This window comes from Lagenorhynchus albirostris, chromosome 6, assembly GCF_949774975.1.
Source record: "Lagenorhynchus albirostris chromosome 6, mLagAlb1.1, whole genome shotgun sequence".
NCBI classification, from domain to species: domain Eukaryota; kingdom Metazoa; phylum Chordata; class Mammalia; order Artiodactyla; family Delphinidae; genus Lagenorhynchus; species Lagenorhynchus albirostris.
In genome coordinates, this window is record NC_083100.1 from 684928 (window position 1) to 708959 (window position 24032).

The 24032-nt window shown below is 55.4% G+C and overlaps 2 protein-coding genes across 19 annotated transcripts in view; one reads left to right on the top strand and one right to left on the bottom strand.

The window, feature by feature from the left end:
• SNED1 (sushi, nidogen and EGF like domains 1) overlaps nt 1-24032 on the bottom strand; it is a 97746-nt gene that overhangs the window by 20926 nt on the left and 52788 nt on the right. For 8 of the 18 annotated variants that reach the window (XR_009540990.1, XM_060151631.1, XM_060151630.1 and 5 more), the window contains 13 exons: nt 18937-19050; nt 18234-18347; nt 17740-17853; nt 16666-16779; nt 15999-16295; nt 14338-14521; nt 12389-12501; nt 11248-11529; nt 9956-10100; nt 9798-9880; nt 9472-9573; nt 1108-1224; nt 337-427 (listed from right to left, as the gene is read on the bottom strand). Coding sequence is in view for 17 of the 18 variants with exons in the window: in XM_060151631.1 (XP_060007614.1) it covers nt 337-427; nt 1108-1224; nt 9472-9573; nt 9798-9880; nt 9956-10100; nt 11248-11529; nt 12389-12501; nt 14338-14521; nt 15999-16295; nt 16666-16779; nt 17740-17853; nt 18234-18347; nt 18937-19050 (1870 nt within the window). In the remaining variant the exon portion in view is untranslated. Of the gene's footprint in view, nt 1-336; nt 428-1107; nt 1225-8364; nt 8953-9471; nt 9574-9797; nt 9881-9955; nt 10101-11247; nt 11530-12388; nt 12502-14337; nt 14522-15998; nt 16296-16665; nt 16780-17739; nt 17854-18233; nt 18348-18936; nt 19051-24032 lie in introns of those variants that run through there. The other 10 variants (XM_060151637.1, XM_060151636.1, XM_060151635.1 and 7 more) reach the window with 7 other exon arrangements.
• MTERF4 (mitochondrial transcription termination factor 4) overlaps nt 1-24032 on the top strand; it is a 49514-nt gene that overhangs the window by 19160 nt on the left and 6322 nt on the right. The window contains exons 5-6 of the transcript XR_009540991.1: nt 23126-23320; nt 23663-23887. The gene's annotated coding sequence lies outside the window, so the exon portion shown is untranslated. The remainder of the gene's footprint in view (nt 1-23125; nt 23321-23662; nt 23888-24032) is intronic.

Here is a 24032-nt window from a genome sequence, read left to right on the forward strand (position 1 = left end):
GGAGTGGCACTTCCTGGAGTCTCCGCGTGCCCTGCCATCCAGGGAAGGGAGGCTGATGCCACTCCAGGGCGTGGGGAAGCAAGGCCCGAGGGCAGGCGCAGGGGGTCCTGCTTCTAGACCTCATGTGGCTCTGCTCCCAGCTGCACAGCCTTAGGCAAGGTTTTCAGCCCTTTTGCTTCAGTTTCCTAATTTGTCGCACGGAGGGGGTGGGTGGTCAAAGCAAGCCCTTTCCGTGCTGTGACTACTAGGCCTCAGGGGCCTGTGAGGACAGGGTGGAAGCATTTCAGGGTCGGGAACACGCTACAGACATGGTGAGGGCGGAGGAGAGGGACTTACACGTGGTGACAGACGCCTCCTTCCCAGACCGGAAAGGACCTTGTCTCCGAGAACAGCCGTGTGCAGGGCTGGGGCACCTTTCTACAGGCTGCTGGTACAGAGGAAGAGGGCCGCCGCTTACCAGGGCTCAAGGCCACGGTTCCCTCTTCCTGCGGCCACTGTGGGCCGGGGTTCCGCCCCTGCCACTTCCTGGCCTGGGGCCCTGTCCCCGGGGCTGCTCAGCGACTGTGGGTGCTCCTCTGAGTTGGGGTCCTGGGAGCCTGCAGGCTGGGTTTCCCTCAGGGCTGGTCGGAGCCTCTGGGTCTGGCAGGCCTCAGGGCTGTGTGGCTGGCGTGGGAGCTTCTGTCCATGAGCCTCTCGTCCTCAGCCCAGAAGCCTGAGGCAGGCCCGTGGCCCTTTTCCCTCGCACCGCCTTGTTTGGTCCCCAGGCGAGAAGAGCCCCCTCCTCCCTCCTCTCCCTGCGGAGCGGCTGTCGCTGTGTCCCTGTGACTGTCCCAGACCCCCCAGTTATCTGGGCAGCACCTTTCACCCTGGCGCTTTGGGGCAGTGGGAGGCCTGGCGGCTCACTGCCTGCCAGCCTCCCTACCTGGACGCTTGGAGGTCTGGGGCACCGTAGCCAGGCCCCTGTCCTGGCATCTCATGGCTGGAGGTCCTTGTGGCAAACCCACCCTGGGGCCAGCGGTCCCATCAGAGCCTGCCGTCACAAGCATCTAGAGGCCAGGCCCCAGCCCCAGTGACCCCAGCAGGCAAGGGGAGCGGCCCCAAACTTACCAAGCTCACAGTGTCTGCCTTTGAACCCCGGGGTGCAGTCACAGCTGTGGGCATCCTCACCAGGCACACAGGTGCCTCCGTTCTGACAGGGGTTTTCTGAGCAGTTCCCAGGGGCATCTGTGAACAGCCACGAGCAGTTAGTCTCAGGGCCCCACAGGAAGGCCTGATAGCATTCCCAGGTTGCCGTCCCCAACATCAGTGGGCCCTAGGGGTGGTCAGAGAGCAGAGGTGAGAAGACTGGCCTCAGTGTGCTCAGCCCTGAGCCCATTACCTCGAGGGAGAGAGGGAGGGCTCTCGGTGCTGAGCCGTCACAAGGCAGAGGAGCCTTGGCTCACAGCTTAGATCATGGCTGCACTCTGGTCGTCTTTGGGAGAGACTCCCCGCTCTGCCCTGGCCTGTGCCCCCTGCCCCACGTTTCTGCTGACTTTGCCCCGCCGCACAGGGTTTCTTCTACTTGGAACACAGAGGCCAACCCTTGAGAGCCCTCCTCATCCTCCAGTGCCTGTCCCCGAGCCACCTGTGTGTCCCCAAGTCCCAGCCCTAGGCAGCCTCTGTGCAGCACTCTGTGCTGGCGTCTGTGCCCCTTGGGCCGCTGTCTGCCTTCCGCACTCTGGGAGCTAGAGGCAGGTTGGTCAGTGGTGCTGCCTGGGAGGGGCAGACCTGTCCCTCCCCCTTACAGTCCACTGTCCTTTTTTTTTTTTTTTTTTAAGCTTTGCAAGATAGCTGTTTTCATTTTTAACTCTTAAAAAACTAAGAAACACAAAAGAATAAGAATCGTGCATACGCCACCACTTCCAGTAACCCCTCCACATCTAATTCAGCCCTTCCCTTACCCCCCTTCTCGGCAGCCGCCTCGTGGGGGGAGGTTGTTTAACATTTTGCCAATCTTGTTTAATCTATTTCCAGCTTACCATCTGCCTTTCTTTCTCTAGTTGGAGAATTTCAAAGCAGTTCACAGAAACCATTTCACCTGTAAATATGTCAGCAAGTATCTAATACATAAAGACTTAAGCACAATACTATTATTACAAAGTTAACAGTAGTTCCTTAATATCACAAGAAACCGCAGTCCGTGTTCACATTTCCCTGATCATCTTTAAAAATGTTACTTACAGTTGGTCCCATCTAATTCAGATTCATAAAGATTCACATTGCCTTAGTTTGATGTATCTCAAGTCTCTTTTAATCTATAAATTTAACCTTCTTCCCCTCTGTATTTATGGAAGAAATGAGGTCATTTGTCCCGTGGAATTCCCATCCTCTGGGTCTGACTTACGGCATTAACGTGCCCCCTCCCCACGTTTCCTGTTAACTGGTAGTAAGAGAAAGGGGCTTAATAGGATTCAGGTTCACATGGTCTTTGCTTTGCTTTGGCTTCACAACAGGCGGTTGTGTGCCCTTTGGCTACACCAGGAGACATATGAGGTCTCCGCATTTGGTTTTCGTGATGTGAGGATCGATCACTGGTTCAGTGTTGGCAGCCTGATTAATCCAGAGTAAAGTTCTCTTAGGCTCTGCACCTCATGGCTTGAGAAGTCATACAGATCCCTGATCTCTACTAGGGTCATGTCTAATGTGATCTGTCACTTCTCTGCCTCCACTAGCTAGGGAGTACCCTCTGAAGACCTGCTTTCCTTCACCCACCCCTTGGTCACCCTAAAATACAGTCCATACAGGCAAGGCCAGGTAAGTGCTCCATTCTTTTCCTTTATTTGTACACGTGCAGAGTGAGTTGGTCCCCCAGCAAGCTCTAAAGTTGACCAATACGTTGTTCTTTCTTTCTTACCATTGTTATGACCTTGTGGACTTGTATATATTTGATGGGTTTCAGTTTGTTGCTGTCATTAGCTTTCTTCAAGCTCAAATTATCCCATCTTTGGCCAGTGGGAGCCCCTTCAGGTTGGCTCCTGTGCCCTTTAGACACAATCCTAGTTGTTTTTGAAAGCCTGCTTGCTTTTTTACAAGTATGTCCTAGGATTTTTTTTTTTTTTAGGCTGTACCATGCAGCTTGTGGAATCTTAGTTCCCCAACCAGGGATTGAACCCGGGCCTTTGGCAGTGAAAGGGCGGAGTTCTAACCACTGGACTCCCAGGGAATTCCCATGTCCTGGGCTTATTTTGTCCATGTTCTGCTTCAGCCTTGGAATCAGCCATTTCTCTGAAGACCGCAGTCTATATATTTATTTATTAAAAAAATATTTATTTATTTATTTGGCTGCTCTGGGTCTTAGTTGCGGCACGCGGGATCTTCATTGCTGTGTGCAGTATCTTTAGTTGTGGCATGCAGGATCTTTTTTTAGTTGTGGCATGTGGGATCTAGTTCCCTGAACAGAGATCGAACCCGGGCCCCCTGCATTGGGAGCATAGAGTCCTAACCACTGGACCACCAGGGAACTCCCCCCCTGGTTCCTTTTAGTGGAGAATGGTATCCAGAGTCCACAGTCTGGCTGATCACGGGGCTCACTGTTACTGTGGTGTCAGTGCTCCAGGTCTTTTCAGGAGACAGAACTAGGAAATTAGATTTAAAAAATAAAAATGAACAAATTATGAGTTCATTCCAATATTTCCAGTTCAAATGAACAGAATTAAATAAAATCGGGGTTTTACTTCTTTGATTTTTATATTGTATCACTTCATGCTGAAAATCTTTGTGGCATTAACATAATTATTTTCTTTATCCCACAATGTACATGTAATAGTTTGGAAATGACATTAAGATCACTGAGTACAGCTTAAAATTTCTTGGCAGTTCTTTTAATCCTTAGATTATATCCCACTAGATGTTAATAGTCAGAATGCTGTTTTATTTATTTATTTTGGCTGCGCCAGGTCTTAGTTGCGGCACATGGGATCTTTAGTTGCTGCACGTGGACTTCTTAGTTGCGGCATGCAGACTTCTTAGCTTCGGCATGCAGACTTCTTAGCTGCGGCATGCATGTGGGATCTAATTCCCCAACCAGGGATCAAACCTGGGCCCCCTGCATTGGGAGCGTGGAGTCTTACCCACTGGACCACCAGGGAAGTCCCAGAATGCTGTTTTAAAAATCACTTGAAGTGATCCTTTTTTTTCCTGTGTGGTTATGCCATCGGCATGGTTAATAAGTTTATTTCAGTTTGTTTTCAAATTTTAGGCATTGCTTTCTTTTTTGGTGTCATTTAAAAAAACATTTTCTTATTTCTAAAGTCACATCTATAAAGGTACATTCAGAGATACCTGTCCTCCCTCTCCATTCCCTTTACTTCATTCTTGTTCTCTGCTTAATTATAGAGTTAATCATTTTTATTAGTTTTATTTATTTTTAAATATAAGAAAATAGGTATGTACATTCATATTTCCCTTCCCCACTTTCCTACACAAAGAGACACCAAAACACTGTTCTGCACATTACATTTTGGAAACAGCTTTGAGATATACTTTATATACGATTCAGCCATTTGAAGTGTATAGATTTTTAGCATAGCCACAGATATGTGCCTCCATCCCCATGGTCAATTTTAGAATGTTCTTATCACCTCAGAAAGAAACCCAGTGCCCTTTAGCTCTCACCCCATATACCTCCACCCCCCACCCCCAGTCCGAAGCAACCATTGATCTACTTTCTATCACTGTAGGTTTCCCTATTCTGGACTTTCACATGAATGGAATCAGATTATGTGTTCTTTATGACTGGCTTCTCTCACTTAGCATAATGTTTTCAAGGTTCATCTATGTTGTAGCATTTATCAGTACTTTATTCCTTTTTATGGTCCAATAATTTTGAATATAACACATTTGTTCATCCATTCATCAGCTGTTTCCACCTTTCGGCAATTGTGAATAGTGCTGCAGTGGCCATCTGTGTAAGTCCTTGTGTGGACATACGTTTTCATTTCTCTTGGGTGTGTAGCTAGGAGTGGAATTGCTGGGTCACATGGTAACTCCACATTTAATTCTTTGAGGAACTGAAGCAGCTGCACGACTCTACATTCCCACCAGCAGTGTTGGAGGGTTCCAGTTTCTTCACATCCTCATCAGTGCTTGTGGGTATCCTGACTTTTTCATTCTAGCCATCCTGGTGTATGTGAAGAGGCATCTCACTGTGGTTTTGATTAGCATTTCCCTGATGACTAGTGATACCAAACATCTTCTCATGGGCTTGTTCCCATTTGTATATCTTCCTTGGAGAAATGTCTATTCAGATCCTTTCCTTCTTTCTTTTTTTTTTTTTTTTTTTTTTTTTTTTGCGGTACGCGGGCCTCTCACTGCTGTGGCCTCTCCCGTTGCGGAGCACAGGCTCCGGACGCGCAGGCTCAGCGGCCATGGGCCATGGGCCCAGCCACTCCGCGGCATGTGGGATCTTCCCGGACCGGGGCACGAACCCGCGTCCCCTGCATCGGCAGGCGGACTCTCAACCACTGTGCCACCAGGGAAGCCCTGCTTATTTCTTAATTGGGTTATTTGTCTTCCTCTTATTCAGCTTTAAGAGTTCTTTATATATTTTAGATTCAGATTCCTTTTCAAATATATGATTTGCAAATATTTTCTCCCATTTTATGTGTTGTCTTTTCACTTCCTTGATGATGTCTTTTGAAGCACAGAAAGTTTTAAATTTTGATGAAGTCCAACTTAACCTGTTTTTTCTTTTGTTGCTCTTGCTTTTGGTGCCATATCTAAAAATCCTTTGGGACTTCCTTGGTGGTCCAGTGGTTAAGAATCTGCCTTCCAGGGGACGTGGTTCGATCCCTGGTTGGGGCACTAAGCTCTCACATGCTGTGGGGCAGTTAAGCCCATGCGCCACAACTACTGAGCCCATGGTCTCTCGAGCCTGCGTGCCACAACTAGAGAGAAGCCTGTGTGCCACAACGAAAGATCCTGCATGCCACAACTACGACCTGATGCAGCCAAAAATAAGTAAATAAATAAATATTTTTAAAAAGTCCTTTGTCAAATCCAAGGTAATACAGATTTACCCATGTTTTCTTCTAAGAATTTTATAGTTTTAGCTCTTACATTTAGGTCTTTGATCCATTTTTAATTAGTTCTGTGTATGGTGTGAGGCAGGGGCCGCCTTCATTCCTCTGCACGTGGATATCCAGCTGCGCCAGCACCGTTTGCTGGAAAGACCCTTCTTTCCTCCGCTGAGTGGTCTTGGCGCCCTGTTGAAATCAGTTGGCCACACACGTATAGGTTCATTTCTGGACTCCTAGTTCTATTCCACTGACGTATGCGCCTATCCTCATGCCAGTATCTGGCAGCGACTTGCTTGCCATTGCTTTGTACTGAGTTTTGACAAACGGGTATGTGAGTCTTCCTACTTTTTTAGGATGTTCTTTGCTATTCCGGGTCCCTTCCAATTCCATATGGATTTTAGACACTGTACATAACAATTGTCCAGAGACATTTTATGGTAACCTTACAGAACATGGAAGTGTGCAGGGGTGTTTAGAACCTGTGAGCCCACGTCAGCAATCCTTACTCTCTGTACTTGGGACACCAGCCTGCAGAGACTGTGACTGGCATTTGTGCCATGCTCGGGCAGCTGGGACCCGAAGCCTAGAGTTATATGCAGCAGTGGGGGTTTTCCTGGGGCACCACTCTGTAGCCTCATTTTACAAAGTCTCCACTGAATCCTGAGTTTATCGTGACAGACACACACACACACACACACACACACAAACACACTCACGAGTAAATAAAAACAAAGAGAAGGCTGTTTTGAACGAAGGTGGGGGACAAGGATGGGGCTGCACCCTGGGGCGGGGGGCAATGGGCTCCTCCTATATGAAGGATAAATTACAGAGTAGAGAGGTTTAAGTTCTGCCCCCACTTGTATGGGTGTCAAGGGGATAAAGCCAGCAGAGTCCAAAAGCCCTCCTGGGGTGAGAAATTGGGGGAAACAGGAAGAATTTGACCAGCTTCCGCATTCACTCCAAGTTCCCAGGATGGCAGGAATCTTGGGAATCCTCCAGGAGCATCTCCTGCGTGCTTGAAGGAGCGGCCCTGACCTGGAGAGTTGCTTGGTGAGCAAATGCCAAATCAGGAGCATTAACTGTTGTGCTTGGGGGGTGCCTGGGGCTTTCTGGGGATCGTCCTTCCCTTAGACTTTTCTTTCCCTAGAAAGAAAAGTCTAAGAACTACCAGAGAGAAGGAGCAGATTATTCTAGAAGGAAACAAGAACAAGATTGACACCCAGTGACAGCACAGTTGATGACAGTGGACAAATGTTTGAAGAACTGAATGGGAGAGGAACTTTGAACCTCGAATTTTATACCTAGCTAAATTGTCCTTCAAATGTGAGGGCTAATAAGTGTATTTTCAGGCATATAGGGCCTCAGAAGTTTGGCCATGTAAAGTTCCAACAAGTACTTTGTGGACCTTGGCAAGCTGATTGTAAACGTTTACAGAAATACAAAGGCAAGAACAGCCAAGACACTGACGGGCAGCGAGAGGACTGGCCCCGTGGGACTGCGAGCCTTGCCAAAGAGGCAGCCTCTAAGGTGGTCAGGCTCGGCCTGAGGAAGCCAGGCAGCGGCACGGAGGAGGGGGCCACGACGAGGTGCCGACCACGCCAGTTCTCGAGGGACACAGATCAGATCATTACAGTGCTCTTCACACCCGTCCTGCTGGCAGGACGGCGAAACCTGACAAGCTCAGATTCTGGAGAGACTGTGGGCCAACTCACTGCACCTCTTGACTGCCGCTGGGAGGATCCAGACTGATACCCCACTTGGAAGACAACTCGCAGTCTCTTGTCACTGGGGCATTCACACATCCCGAGCCTGCACACGAGCCGGGAGATGTGTACAGGAGCACAGAGCAGCACTGCCGACAACGGCAGACACGGCCCACGTGCCCTCGGAGCGAGTTCACCGACGGACTAGATGCTGGACAGTGAGGGTGAACGAGCACAGGATGCTGGGCGCAAACGCGGGTCTGGGGGCGGCACACAGCCAGATGCTGCCCGGCGAGGAAAGCCTGTGGCTGTCGGACACCCATGCGGGCGGTGAACTCACTCCTACCATCCAGCCTCTGATGGAGCAGAGGGATGGCAGCACGAACTCAAGCTCGTGGTTCACTGGGAGGACGACAGCAAGACACAGGTTACTGCTGTGTTCTGGTTCATGGGTGGGTTCCAGGTCGGAAGGCTGTTAGTTTAGCAAAAGCTAACCAACCAGACTCACTAAGTAAAAGGGGGCCAGCCTGGCCTGATGGTGAGAACGTGACAGGAGCCGAAGACCGCGACTAATTCTGTGCACCTGGGGCCATTAGGGATGTTTTGTCCTGTTATCACCTAAAATCATCTCACGCTCTCTCAAGGCTTCGTCCCTCACGTTAGCAAACGCTGCAGGTGGCAGTGACACCCGGGGCCAGCCTGGTGCCACCTCGAATCTCTCCTTAAGAAGGGACCCAGGAGAGGTCACTCACATCCCTCTAATTTCTGAGTTTTGTGAAATGAAACATCTGATATTTAAAAGGGCTGACATAACGCACACCATCAGATAAAATGTTTGTTTTTTCACTTACAAAACGCCAGCAACACTCTGACCGCACCTTAGCCGGTGGCTTCGTTCTCTGACCGCGTCCGACCCGCAAACTGCCCCCCCGGTGCTCACCAAGGCCTCGTACAGTGAGGGGTGCTGGGCTGTGGGGCCGTGGAGCCACCGCTGGCAAACACACCCTGTGGTGCAGGTGCCTGGATGTGTCCAGGTGTCCTTGGGTGCGCTGGGGGCCTGCAGGTGAGGCCGCATCCTGGGCGCTTGACTCTCCCTTTACCGAGTACTCTGCCTTCTCTGGGGACTGGCTGATGGGTGAGCCCGGTCTGAGCCTGTGGTGTAGCTCAGGAGAAAGGGCCACTGGCTCCTAGAACTGTCCCCAGAGGGACAAGGCCCCGAGGGTTAGAACGGGGGGAAAGATAGAGCAAGGGTCTGAGTTTGAGGAAGGAGGGTGGCTTCTTGGAGCTGCCCAGCTGTGGCCCGCACCGGCAGACAGTTCAGGCCCTGCTTGCCGAGCCTGGGTAGCGGCAGCCTCCTAGGCGGTCCTCCAGCTGCAGCCGCCCAGCGGCTGCCCCTCCACTCATTGCTGCCGTCCTGCTCCCCGTACATCTCTGGGAGAGGCAGGGAGGGCTCTGCTGCTCGCAGAGGGAGAGGAGGGGCCGTCTGCAGGGGGCAGCGGTGGGCCAGTCTCTCCAGGGAGGACCCTGAATGTCTGGGTGGCTGCAGCCCCCAGGCCTGTTCCGGTCTGCCTGCGTGGTGTGGTTTGGTCCCCCCTTTCCAGGGCGGGGCGCTCGGCTGCCCCTCGGGCAGGCCCCGTGCCTCAGCCCTCCTCACTGGGGTCCTTCAGGCCCCTGAGGGTGGTCAGCCCTGAAATCCACTCCTGCTGACTTACTTTCCACGCCCTTGTCACCACTGCGTCCGGGGAGCTGGAGGGCCAGGCTGACCTGCTCGGGGACCTCCTCCGCGTTCTCCAGCTGCACCAGAGCCGTGGGTTCTAGGAGAGATCAGGATGCCACAGCGCGCTGAGCATGAAGCCTGCTGCCTCGCGCCCAGGACTGTCCCTGGGCCGCCTTCTTGAGCGGCTTCTCTCCCTGGAGCCCAGGGCCTCCGACCCCATCGGGGTCCCCTGCTGGGGACGGTGCGGGGCACTGGAGGTGGTCTTGAAGCCCAGGTTTCAGGGACCTCGACCCTCATCCCACTGGGAGGCCTGGCACTCACGTGATCTCATGGTGACCCGTCTGCCAGGCGAGCTCCGGAAGCTGGCGCTCACTCGTCCTCTGCCGTCCACGAGCTCCGAGAACCTGTGGGAGAGTCAGCGCGGGTCAGCAGGTGGGTTCTGGGCCCGGGCTCTCAGGGGCGGCGGCTGAGGCGGGCACCTGGGGGCCTGGGTCGGCGGTGCGGGGGCGCCGGGGTCGTTGAGCAGACGCAGCTCCGGCAGGCGCGCGGGGGCCGGTCGGGTTCTGAGCGCCCGCGGGGGGAGTCCTTCCCGGTGCCAGTGTCTGTCGGCGCCGTCCCTCGCGGCTGCGGGCGGGTGGAGGACGGGGTGGCCGCGCGGGCTGGTCTGGGGCTCCCTGTGCCCCCGTCCTGCCCCGCTGCTCCGAGGTGAGAGCCAAAGGGGCACGCACCCCCATCCCACCCCGAGCCCCGCTCCCCGCCCGATGGGGAGCTGCGGATGCAGCCTGGGAGTGGTCCAGGTGCCGGTCCCCGCCCCCCACCCTGGCCCAGGCTCTCCGCCTGCAGGTGGGGCCGGGCCTCGGACCCCGTCCAGACTCACCTCATCTGAGGCCCACGCCCTGCACACCCCGAGAGAGAGGGCATGGCTCCTCCGTGGGTCCTTGTCACCTGACCGTGGCCTTCAGCAGCCCCCACCCCCAGGGCTGGGTACCCGCCTCACCTGCGAGACCCCCCGCCCCCCACCAGCTCACAGAGGGGCCCCGACCTGCCCTGTCTGCCTGGCGGGCGCGCCTGGGGCTGAGCTGGGTCTGAATGTCACAGGGCAAGTGCGCCCCATGCCCTGAGGGCAGGTCGGTGGGTTGGGAGAGGAGGGAGCCCGGGCCGCCGCCCACCTCCCCGCAGCACCATCCAGACCGGCCGTCCGCTTGTGAGCTGTGACGTGTAAGCGGGGTCGGGCAGGACCCCCGCGGGACCCAGCGGGCCTCCTGTGCTCCTGGGAGCCGACCCGTGCCCTCACCGTGGCCTTGAGCCTCCGTGTTCCTCAGCTGCCCCCACCCTCCGTCCGCCCACTCTGCCCTTACTTCTTGCCTCTCCCAGCCCACCCCTTGCTGAGGCTGTCCTGCCCCTCCTTCCCATGCTGCGGTCCAGCAGCTCCTCACGGCTCAGGCCTGGCTGCCAGGCTGCCACCCAGGGCCGCCTCCACGCTGCCACTGCCCACTCTCGGCGCTTGTTTTCAGGGTGATGCCCTGTATTTACCGCTCAGCCATCTGGGGTCCACTCGGGCGGACGGCACAAGGTGAGGAGTGAGATGCTTAGTCTTCTGAACTGTCAGCTCACTGCCCCAGCACCAGCTGCCCAGGAACTCCTCCCCCAACTTCCATGCATGCAATTCTGTGTCAGCACAGCCCTGTGCTCGGCTGCCTGTCTGTCCCTGGGACAGTGTGGCCTGGGCCAGAGCAGGAGAGCTGCCTCCCGGACAAGGTGCCGCACTTACAGGTGATGATGTACAGGTGAGCGGGCTCGCTGTGCAGCTGGTCGCCCCCGGCGCTCTGCACGGCCGTCACTGACAGCTGGTACCGCCGCCCAGGCCTCAGGTCCCGCACTGTGTAGGACACCAGCCTCCCGTTGGGGACGTAGCGGCTCTTGCTGCTCTGGCTAGTGGTCACGTTGATGACGTAGGCCTCCAGTGAGGTGCCTGGAGTGGGGGCATCCCAGACTACGTGGGCGGAGGTGGCCGTGACTCGGGCGGCGGTCAGGTTGGCTGGCGGCAGAGGCCCTAGGCGAGCACAGAGCAGGGGAGGGAAGTGAAGGGGGTTGACGGGGTCTTCTGCCCAGGACACGGTTTAAAGATCTGACACGGATTGCTGAAGCTTCATTTGAAGCCAGCTTGGGTGGTTACAGACCACTTCGTGGTCCTAAAGGGTGGTGTGGAGGGGCGTTTGCAGCTGCTCAGGGCCTGCAGCAGCTCCCCCTCCTGCCCCAAGGGGCACCCCCAGAATGCCACCCGCTGGCCCCCGGTGAGGCCCCCTGCCTGGTCAGTCCATCAGGGGGCCCTCCCGGTGACACTTTCCATCCCTCGAGACTGGCCATGCACGCCTTCTCCTGGGATGTAGATAGGGGAGGGGGCTAGACAGGCAGAGGGTGGGCCAGGGCCCCAGCACTGAGGGTCAGAGCAAGGACTTGAGCCTGTGCTGTCCACCTGCACCACCGGGCAAGGCCCTGCTCACCAAGCCCCTGCCCCTTTCCCCACCCCTGTCCACTGTGCCCCCTGTGCCCGGACAGCCCGCGTGTTGGGGAGAGAGGGGCAGTGAGGGCCGGGTGTCCCCGTGGCGGCGTGGCGCTCACTCGGGCAACTTGCCGCTTGTCCCTCCTGCCCTGCTTGGTGACCCTGGTCCCGCAGGAGCCCGGCAGCGTGCGAGCAGCCACGCGGAGGGCTGCCTAGGAAGGTCGTCCCCCGCGGGAGGGCCACCCAGCCCCCTGCAGCCGCCATCCCGGGCGCCTCTGGGCACGCCTGCTACGCGTGGCCAGGGCCAGGTTTCTGGTGTGCGGCCACTTTGGAGAGGACTGAGGGCTCGGGGGGAGGCGAGAGCTTCCAGAAGCCCCCGTGCGAGCCGAGCCCTCGCCATCCTACTTACGGGTCCACACGTGCAGCGGCGCCGAGGCCAGGCTCTCGGTGGGGTGCTCCTGCCCCCCAGGCCCGCTGAGGGCAGTCACCCAGATGGTGTATCTCCTTCCTGGAAGCAGGGCCCTGTGGGGAGGGGAGGCCAGGGAGAGAGGAACGGACGGCTGTGCTGCCAGACTGAGGCTCGTCCGGGTGACGGGGGCGGGGCCGTGCCAGTGCTGGTGGCCGGGCAGCCTCCACGAGGGCCGGGTTTGTGGCCTGAGACCTGAGTGCTCCGGGCGCAGGAAGCTACCCCCTGGCCTGCCTAGTATTGCAGGGGCTGGGAAGGTCACAGGCCTGCCGGGTGGCTGGTGTTAAGGCAGGGGAGGCCGGAATAGGGCAATTGGAGGAAAAGGGTTAACAGGCCCCCGCCCGCCCGCGAGGCTGGCCCTGGGCTGGGCGCGCCGGGAGGGTCCCCAGCCCCCTCGTGGAGCAGACGGCCTCGCTGCCCCTAGACGTTTGTGCCCAGTGAGGCTCCTGCGGAGTGCCGCTTCCTCCTGGGAGTCTGGAGCCTTCACCAGGCACAGGTGCCCGCGACCACTCCCAGGAAAAGCCCCAGGCGCTGTGTCTCTGACGGGCTCCCTGGGGAGAGAGCACCTCACGGTCTCGTCACGGCTGGTGGTGCGGAGCTAAGCGTGTCATGTGAGGGGAGGGGGCTCTGGAAGCTCACGCCTGGTCCCCGACTTGTCCCTGCGCCCCTTCCTTTTACTGATATTCTTTGTATCCTTTCTCTGTCCTGAATCCAGCTGTGAGCACGGCCTCTGCTGAGTCCTGGGGGCCCCCTAGTGAACGTGGGCGTGGTCTTGGGGACCCTGACGTAGCCACAAAATGCCCACCTTGGGCTCCATTTGTGTTTCTGTCCTGCCACTCTTGGGAAGTGGGCAGGATGTGAATCAAGGAGAGTCACAGCAATACTTAAAAGACAAAGAAAGTGGAGTGTCGTCTCCAGCACTGACAGCCGTCTGCTTAGACGGAAAGGACAGACGTGCACAGAAAAAGTGGTTGTGAGAAGTCTGCAAACCAGAAACGTACCAAAATGTGGGTGGTTCAGAGGATGTGGCGGACAGAGCGCCCCGCCTGGCCTGGCCTCACCTTCCAGAGCCCCGCCCCCTGGCCGTGGCCTGTGGCTGCTCTGGGCTGGACGCTGCAGGGCTGTTCCCGCTGAGCCCGCCCAGACTGCTGCGCAGGAATTTGGTGGGCGTGTCCTGGAGTGGAGCCGACTTTACTCCCCAGCCTGGGGACCCCTGCCCGGGAGGCTGCCAGCACTCTTCCTCACCCTTGCCCTCCAGCACTGCCTGCCCTCCTGGCCAGGGGCTGGAAACCTCTCTGGTTGACGAGCAGCCCACAGGGGTCCCTGAGCCGGGGCGCCTAGGCCACAGGGGTCCCTGAGCCGGGGCGCCTAGGCCGTGGGGTCTGAGGCTTCCCTGCAGGGTTGCTAAGGGGCTTATTTCAGTCACCGGCCATTCTGAATGACTGATGTTCATTTGAATTTTATTTTTGTAGTTTTGTTTGTATGTAATTTGTAATAATTAAGCCTAAGAAGTTTATATGCCTAGTTTAAGGTTTGAACATATTACCGAACAAGATAAAAATGTCAGGCGACCCAGGGGTGCCACGGTTTCTCCCTCTCAGAGGCGTCTGTCTGCGTGACTCAGGCTGGAAGAACTCTGGGCTGGCCTCTGGGTGGCCAGTGTCTCACTGGCCTCCGTGCAGGAGGTCTGTCCTCAGATTTTTAGAGTGTCTCTGCTTTTGGGGGCGCTTTGAAACACCTGTCTGGTGGCCCCATGAGGAGGCGAGGCAGAAGTGAGACCCAGGACCGACCAAGCGCCCCTGCTCCCCCAGGGGCTGGGCAGGTGGGGAGCACAGGGTGGCGGCAAGAGCGAGGCTGGGAGCCGGGGTGGGGCAAGGCCGCCGCGCTCTCACCTGAATGTGAACTTGTCCACACCCTTGTCCACGTCGGTGGACTCGTCCTCCTGGGCCTTGGGGTGGCGGATGGACACGCGGACGCTGCTGACGGTGGCGTGGCGGATCCTGTGCAGAGCCCATCGCACCGAGATGGTGCTGGCGGTCACGTTGGTGACCTCAAGGCCCTCGACGGGGCGGGGTCCTGGGGACAATGGGGGCACAGCCGTGTGGCACCTCCTCACCCCTGGGTAGGGCGGGGCCAGGACAAGAGAGGAGGCGCGGAGAGGTGGCCTCACGGTGAGCCATCCAGCCTGGGCTAGCTGAACATGTCCCCCAGCCCAGTGCGGAGTCGGAGTGGGTGGACACGCCCCAGGCCCCTGCCTTGGGGGGGCTCCAGAGGGGCTGCTGTGGACACTGCTCTGGGCGGTCTTGGCCCCTTCAGACCGCCAGGGGCGAGGTGGGCCCTTCCTGACCCTCTGGCTGGCTGTCTCAGTGGCACCGACAGCGACTACCTGCACTGTCTGGGTGGTCCAGGGGCCTGACGGGGAGAAGCCAGGAAGGGTCCTTGGCGACCTCAGGGAGGGGGCCGAACCCCAGTCAAGGGAGCGGAGAGGGGCGCCCGAAGCTCCCGGGGTGCAGCGCCCCATTCTGCGTGCAGTGGTACCCCTCCCACGCTGTCTTCCTTCCAGAGGCCTTTCCCCGGCAGACCCCACCTCGAGCAGCGCAAAAGCACTTCTTCCTGAAGCCAGGCTGAGGGTGGCCTACTCCTCCCCCAGGCCCCTGAGGGCTCGCTCCTCGGCCACGTGCCCGGCCCGCCCTGCTGGCCCGGTGTGTCCTCGGCACCGCTCGGGGCCTCCCCCAGGACGTGCTGTCCTGAGTCCTCGTCTCGCCCTGCACTGGCCCTCAATGTCCTCGGTGTCAGCGTCTGCTCGGGCCGGCAGCTGCTGCCAGGATGCCTGCCTCCCTCCTCCCGGGGCACCTGAGAAGGTGCTCCCCCGCCCGTCCTCCGAGGGTCCGCACCCAGCCGCCTGCCTGTGTCCACCTGCCCCGGGCCTCACTCGGAGCCCATCAGCCACCCCACGGGGCTCTCGACACGCCCAGTGGTCACATCAATTCCCAGTTCTCGCTCCACCCTCCAGCCTCCAGCTGCCCCTTCCCCAGTCTCTTGACCCCCTGGGCCAGCGCCCACCATCCCACCATCATGGGTGTGTTCTGGGATTCTCCCCCCTCCCCTGTTGATCCCAGGAGCAGACAAGCCAGCTGGGGCCCCAAGCCTCTCTGGACGCCCTTACACACAACTTCCATTCAGGGCAGCTCCCCCAGAGGGCCCTCCCTGCGGCCCCTGCTGCCCCTTCTCTTGACCTGCAGCAAGGAGGCTCCGTCCTCACCCCCGGGGTACCTGGCCGCCTCCCCTCGGCCCCGCCCCAGTGTGGGCTGGCAAATTAGCCCAGGACCTTCGCAGGGGCCCCGCTGCACTTCCCCAGTCTCGCTCCCTCACCCCCATCGCCGTCTCTGTCCCGCAGCTGTTCCTCTCCTCTGTGAGAAGGTTCCCTCTCTGCCCTGCCTGGCAGCGCTGGCGCCAGTGTCGGGGATCGGCTGGCTGGCCCCCAGCCGGCTCCGGGGCGTGCGGCCCGTGGGGCCCTCGGGGGGGGGGGGCGGGCAGGTCCGCAGACACTCACGCGTGCGGGTGAGAAGCACCACGGGCCTGCTGATGTCGTTCTTGTTGTTGGCATTGCGCTTGACCGAGAAGACGGAGATGTTGTAAGCCCTGCCGGCCGCCAGGGCCCGGAGCTGGTGCGAGGAGCGGCCCCGGTCCACGAAGTCCGTGCGGCGGTAGGAGCCGTCGGAAGAGGCGTAGGTGACCGCGTAGCCGTCGAGCATCTGCCAGGCGGCTGGGCCTTCGGGTGGGCGCCAGGAGATGGAGACCCCGCTCTCCTCCACTCGCTCCACCTTGAGGGCCGTTGGTGGGAAGAGCTCTTCAGGGTTTCAGTCAAGAACAAGGGAAGGGGGGTGGTCAGCTGTCGGCCGTGGAAGCCCCGGCCCCCAGGCAGGTGTCTGGCCCATTAGCTCTCGGGCCTGGCTACCCCGGGGCGCAGGTGGGCCACTGCTGGTGGGAGCCCGCCTTGGGCTCCTGGAGGGTCTCCCGTGTGAGCGCACGCGTGACTGCGCTGATGCCGCCCGTCGGCCTGTTTGCTCCTCCCGGCTTCCCGGGCAGAGTCTGGGAGAGCAGCCGCCTGGACACTCGGCCCTGGGGGCCGTTTGGCCCTTTGGCCCATCCCACGGGGTGTCTGCAGCCCTGGGGAGGAGGGGAGTCTGCCCCCGACGTCGGCACCCTGGCCGCCTCACCTTTGGCACAGTCCTTGCCCGTGTAGCCCGCTTTACAGGTGCAGCTGTGGGACCCGTTGCTGGCCAGGCAGTAGCCGCGGCCCCCACAGGGGCTGGAGAAGCAGGGGTCGCTCACTGCGAGGGGGGAGGCAGCCGTGAGTGCGCGCACATCGCCAGGCCCCCCTCCAGCTGGGCCTTGGTCCTGACCCAGGGCCGTTCCTGCGCTGATGCAGTTGCGGGGTGGAGGTGGGTGGTATCACGGCCGCACTCTGGGGAGGTGGATACGGGGGGTGCGGGCACTCTCGTAGGGGGAGGGCAGGGCTTGCTGGGGCCCCGTGGAGAGGCCAGGCAGGGAAGGCCTCTGACTGTGAACCAGGCCCTGCTGCCCCGGCCCGAGCCAAGGTGACTTGGGGCGACCACCCCCGGGGGGCAGCAGGCAGCTGAGAGCACTGGGGTTGGGGTGTGGGTGTGGCCCCAAGCTCACAGGCCAGAGCCTGCAGTGCCCTCCGCCGCCCCAGGCCTGTGCAGTGGGGCTCTCTGGCCACAGGTGGTCCGCACTGTGGTGCTGGAGCCCAGAAGCCCATCCACGCTATAGTAGGTCTGAGTGGAGCCAGCCACGCCCAGCTTAGGGGCTGGGGACACTCGAACAGCCCAGGTCAGGCCACGCCCCACCCTGGGGATAGGCCTGTTTTGGGAGGGGATACACAGCAGCAAGTTGAGAGAAGTACTGCCAGACAGTCCCAGAGACGGGAAAGTGCTCCAAAGGAGAAAAATGGTGCTGGGGAGACGGGTGATGGGGTGGGGGCCCCTGCAGGTCTGTGGTCAGGGAAGCCCTCGTCCAGGAGGGACATTCCAGCCGGGACCTGGTCCCCAAGGAGCCCCTGCTCAGGCTGATCAGGGAGGGTATCCCGATGTGAGGAACCGTGAGTTCCTGGCCCCCGGGGCGGCCCTGAGCTTGGCCGGTGCAGCAACAGCAGGGCCTGTGGCTGGACATGGAGCTGGGGGGGACGTGAGATCGCCGGGGAGGGTAAGTACAGGAGGCGGGGGCAGGCAGAGGAAAGGACCCCGGAGGAGGGAAGGGCGGCTGGGCCCCACCTGTCTCGCAGTGGTAGCCGAAGAAGCCCTCTGGGCAGACACACAGGTAGGCCCCGCCACCGTTCTCGCACCGGCCTCCGTGCTGGCAGGGCCTGGAGTCGCAGGCGTCCACCTCTGGAGAACACCCAGAGAGTCGGCCAGGGCGGCAGGGGGGTGTCTGGGGGAGGGAGGAGAGGACAGCGGGAAGAAGGGAAGGGGAGGCAGGAGGGAGGCCGGGCGGGGGCGCAGGGCGGCGGGGCGAGCCCCTCGGGCGGAAGGGGCTGGCGACGGGCCCCTCCCCTTGGCGGGCACCCGGCCCTCCCCTCCTCCTCCCCCCTGGGACCCCTCCCCCAGGGGTCCTGTCCAGCAGGGCCACGGGGACTGCCCCCATCCCCCTGCTCTCTGAGCGGCCCAGGGTCTACGTTCGTTGACAAGAGGTTTTCCCGGGGTGTCAGGGGCCTAGCGAGTGTGGCTGAGGACCTGGCGCATGGGGATCCCCCAAGCGCAGCCCCTACCTGTCTCGCAGTGGACTCCAACGAAGCCTGGGGGGCACTGGCAGACAAAGGCCCCCGGGAGGTCCCTGCAGGAGCCTCCGTTTCTGCAGGGCTGCGTCAGGCACTCGTCTGTCTCTGCAGAGACGGGACATGTGACGGCATGACCCCGCGCCCCCGGGGTCTCCTGTGCACCGCGGCTTCAGCCTCGCCGCTGCCCTCCACTCTGCCCACAGAGCCTGCCCCCAGGCCGCTCCGGCCTTCACCGCCCAGGCTTCGCAGGGGCCCCGACTGGACATCCTGGGCCTGCCCCGCCATGCCGGGGCGGTGTCTCTGTCTCGGGGCTCAGAGGACCCCACAGGCGTGCGGGGAGCAGGGCTTGCTCAGCGGTGCACCCGGCAGGCCTCCCCTCCCTCCTCCGGCGCAGAGCACTGGGGTGTGACCTGCCCCCCTGCCCCCAGGCCAGAGGCTGCAGGAGGCTAGCTTTTCTCAGCTGAGCTCTCAGTCCCCCTGGGGAGGCAGAAGCAGAGATATTTATAAACTGCTGTCCTTCTGGACATCAGAGCTGGCAGGGACCTGAGAGAGCAGGCAGTGCCCAACCAGAGACCAGCCCAGGGAGAGGGGCAGCTGGAGCAAGGTGACCACGGCCAGGGGACGCCAGTGCCCCAGGCCCACGGCCGGGGTGCCGGAGCTGCCGGCCCGCAGCGAGGGCCGGGACCTGTCTTACCCAGCTCGCAGCGGGCTCCTTCATGCCCTGGGCTGCAGACACACAGGTACCCAGCGACGCGGTCCTGACAGGAGCCCCCATGCAGGCACGGCTGGGATCGGCACTCGTCAATTTCTGGGAGGGGAGAGCCCGGGTGCCAGGCGCCAGGAGAGGCCCCAAGAACAAAGCAGTGTTGCTGTTGTTAGAGGGGGTGACTCGAAGCCAGGTTAAGACAGCCACAGGTCAGCTCTGGCGTGAGGGTCTGGACAGAGGTCTACGGCCTCCCCCAGGTGCTTGGAGAGGCCAGAATCTGGGCAGGGCTGCCTCGGAGCAGGGGACACTGTGGACCTGGGCACTCGGGCCGGGCCGGCGTCTGGGAAGTGCCTGGGGCTGCCCTCAGTGGCCCTCGGGGGACAGGCCCAATCTTGCCAATTCATTAGATAACAATCACGTACGGAACCAATACACTTGGGGGTGAGTCCTTCATTTTAAAATACCGCAGGCTTTTTAAAAACCGCGAGTTGTGCTCCTGAATTAAAAGTGTTCAATTTAGAAGAGTTTAGTTTTAATGCTTAACGTGTAAATAAGTAAATAAATGGTAAGGACACAATGACACCTGGGGGCCGGCACCCAACCTGGGAGCTAGAACGCTGGCCGGCTCATCTGGTCACGTGCAATTCCCAACTCCTTGTGACCCGAATTTCTGTGCTTATCTCTTCTGTGCCTCCTTAAATTAGTTTTAAAATTTTTATGAATACCTTAGACAATATATGGTTTTGATTTTGCTCTTTATGAACTTTATTAATAGGACATTGTGGTATATGCACTCTTTTCTCACTCAGCATTAACGTCTCCACATCGTTGTGGGTTGCCATTTTTACTGCTGTATAATATTCCTCAGTGTGATTATACCGTACTTTATCCTTTCTTGTTTAGTAGGAATTTGGGTTGGATTTAGACTTCTTGCTATTGCAAAAAATAAATAAATAAATAAAAAATAAAAAAAAAAAAAAGCTATGTCTTTCACATCTCCTGGTGTAGATGTGAGTTTTCCCTAGACTTATACCTAGAAGTAGAACTGCTAGGACATAGTTTATATGATGGTCAACTTGCCAGGCAAATTACTAAGTTGTCTTCAGAGTGCTTCTACCGATCTACACTTCCTCCAGCAGTTCATAAGAAGTCCTGTTGCTCTACATCCTCGCCAATATTTGGGCTTTTTAGACTTCTGAGGTTTTGCCAACTGAAAGTATCTCAGTGTACTTTTTTTTTGCGGTACGCGGGCCTCTCACTGTTGTGGCCTCTCCCGTTGCGGAGCACAGGCTCCGGACGCGCAGGCTCAGCGGCCATGGCTCACGGGCCCAGCCGCTCCGCGGCATGTGGGATCCTCCCGGACCGGGGCACGAACCCGCGTCCCCTGCATCGGCAGGCGGACTCCCAACCACTGCGCCACCAGGGAAGCCCCTCTCAGTGTACTTTTGATTTGCATTTTGCTGATCACTAATGAAGAGAATGTTTCTTTTCATTGGCTTTATGTACCTCCTCTTCCACAAAATGTCTACTTATGTGTTTTACCTATTTTCCTATTGGGTTGATTTTATATATATATGTTATATATATAATATATATAAATAAATATATATATAATATATATAATCTTCTCCCAGTTTGTAGCTTACATTTGATTTTCTTAAGGCCAATGAATTTAAATTCCTCAATTTTAGCTAGTCTAGTTGTCCATTTTTTCCTTTTATAGTTAGTGCTTTCTGTGGCTTAAGGAATCTTTCCCTACCTCAAGGCCAAAAAGATATTTACCTACATTTTCTATACAAAATCATATACTTAAAAAAAACCCATTTAAGTCCTTAATCCATCTGGAATTAATTGTTGTGTATGGTGAGAAGTGGGGAAACGGTGTAATATTTTCCCAAGTACATAACCATTTTATTCCAGTTGTCATGAAGATTTTCTCATATGCTTTCTTTCAGAAGTTTATAGTTTTATCTTTTACATTTATGTCTATAATTCATTTCACACATATAAAAATTATCATTTTTGATGCTATTGTACATAATATTGTTTCACTTCATTTTCCAAGTCTTCACAGCTAGAATATGAAAATATAATTGGTTCTGTGTATTGACCCTGTATCCTGTGATCTAGCTGAATTCACTTATTAGTTCTATAGCTTCTTTTGTAGGATCTCTTAGAATTTTCTATGTGCACGATTGTGTCATCTTTACTCCTTCCTGCCCAATAGAGATGGCTTTTCCCCCTTTTCTTGTCTATGGCACTGTCTAGGACCTCCAGGACAACGTTGGAAGGAACTGGTGAAAGGGACACCTTTGCCGTATTACTGACTACAGCAGGAAGTTTTCACCGTTAAGTATTTTGTTCGCTGTTGACTTTTTCATGGATGCCCTTTATCAGGTTGAAGAACCCTTTTCCTACTCAGTTTATTAAGAGTTTTTAAAATAATAGTTGAATTTTGTCAAATGATTTTTCTGCATCTATTGAGATGATCATATGGTTTCCTCCTTTATCTCCTAATGTGGTGAATTACATTTATTGATTTTCAAATGTTAAACCAACCTGTGCTCTGAGGTGGTTCCCTCTTGGTCAGGCTGTATTACCCTTTGGATGAAGTACTGGGTTTGATTTTCGTCATATTTTATTAGGACTTTTGTGCTTTGCTCATGAGGAATATTAGTCTGTAATTTCATGTGTGTAATGTCTCTGGTTTTGGTGTAAAGGCAATACTGGTCTCATAAAATGAGTTGAGAAGTGTTCCTTCCTCCTACATTTTCTGAAAGAGCTCCGTATATAGTATTATTCCTTTTTTAAATGTTCGATAGAACTCGGTGAGGCAGTCTGGTCTTGCCATTTTCTTTGCAGGAGAGTTTTAAATTACAACTTAAATGTATTTCATAGCTATGGGGCTATTCACATTTTCTATTTATTCTTGTGTCAGTTGTGGTTATTTGTGTCTTTCAAGGTAGTATTCATCATTTTCTCTAAGTTGTGAGATATATTGGCTTAAAGTTGCTCACAATATCTCCCTGTCCTTTAAATGCTGGTACGATCTTTACTGATGTCTCCTCTTTCATTCTGATATTGCTAATTTTCCTTTTCTTTGTTTTCCTTGATGAGTCTAGCTAGAGATTTAATTATTTTTATTGACCTTTACAAGGAATCAGCTTTTGGTTTCATTGGTTTTCTCTGCACGTCTTTTTTATAATTATATTTTATAATTGTTTGTTATTGATAAATAGAAATGCAATGAATTTTGTTATAATACCTATATCTACTAAACGTGTTCCATTTCCTATCACTTTTAGAAGTTTGCCTGTAAAGACAACAATATCAGCTGCAAATACTGACATTTTTACTTCCTCCTTCAGCATTTTCATGACTTTAATTTCTTTTTCTTACTTTATTGCATGGCCTAGTACTGCCAGTGTAATACTGATTAGACTTGGAGATAACGGGCATCCTTGTCTTGTTCTGAATTTTCAGGGGAATGTTTGTCTACTTAGGATACTGTGTATTCTGGGTTTGAGGAGAGGTGTAGTAAACCTGCCTTGGAAGCTGACTTCCTTCCTCCTGTTGGCAGCTCAGCCTGTCTGTGTCAGCTCAACAGAAGAACATCTTCTGAATTCCAGATCCTCCCCTGTATAACAAGGGTCAGGAACACATCGTTCCACAGCTCTCTTGATGTAGTCTGTACCCCTTCTTCTATAAATATGTGGAGTGTAACTGTTGTGCTTCAGGTGGTGTGTCCAGCCTGTGCCTGGCCTAAGCACACCTCTCTGTGGGGTAATGAACACGTGGGGGCTATGGGGGCTCTGCTATTTCTCTCTTCTAAGTTTTCCTTCCAATAAGATTCTATATTATTTTACACCACATGGTACTAGAAGGGTGTGTGTATCACGTTATTTTTATCTGGATGAGGAAGTACTTTTTTATTCCTTATTTGGTAAGAATTTGTTTCATGAATAGGTATGAATTCTATCAAATGATTATTATGCATTCTTTGAGATTCTTACATGATTTTTCTCCTTCAGTTGGTTTACTGTAGATTTTTCTAATATCAAACTATTTTCGCAATAACCCAACTTGATAATGGTGTATATAGTCTTTATAGACTGTCAAATTCCTGCGTCTGTTTAATGGACCCCTAATTTTACTTTCTCCAACTGTCCATATCTAGTGTTGGTTTACGGTTATCCTGGCCTCACACAGTGGGTTGGGGCATACTCCTTTCTACTCCCCGGAAGAGCCTGTATCACGCTGCAACAATCTGTTTCTCGGCAGTTTGGTGGAATTTACCCATAGCATTGTTTGGGCCTGGTGTTTCCTTGTGAGAAAACTTCTTTGCATCCTCAGCTCTCTGATAGGTTAAAAGGTATGATCTTATGGGTTCTCCGGTGCTTCCTTTATGTTACAGTGAGACTGATGGTCTTTTCTAACTGTCTACATCCTAACTGAATGGATCACCTCAGTATGTTACAAATACCGTTTTATTATCTCACTGCTGAAGTCCGCTGCTGAGAAGCCCGGTGCCGATACCGTTTTATTATCTCACTGCTGATGTCCGCTGCTGAGAAGCCCGGTGCCGATCTGATTCTCGTTCCTTTTTTCTCTCTGGATGTTTTAAAGATTCTTTTTTTCTGTTTTTCTCTGATTTTCTTAACTTTTATTATAATGTGTCTAATGTCTCCCTTTTCTCCTGTTTGATGTCCTGCAGGCCCTTTCAGCCTCTGGTCATTCACCAGTAATTCTGGGGATTACTCCACAGCTGCTCCCACGTTTCCTCCTCACTCTGGGATTCCTGTCACCTCAGCGTCAGCACTCCTACCCTCCTCAGCGCCTGCGTTGTCTTTTGATTTGAGTGTTGCCCTGCTTCTCTCTCGTACAGCCCCGCACGCCGATCTGTCCACGCATTAACTTAAGTCCTCGTCCGTATCCATTTGTAAGTTGTGTCTGTTACTTCAACTATTATAGTTTTTCAATCTTCTTATTTCTGCTTTCTTTTAAAAGATTATATATTGATCCATTTTTTTATGGCCAGTGCCATGTTTCCTTTTGTATGTTTGTCATGCTTATCTTATATTCTT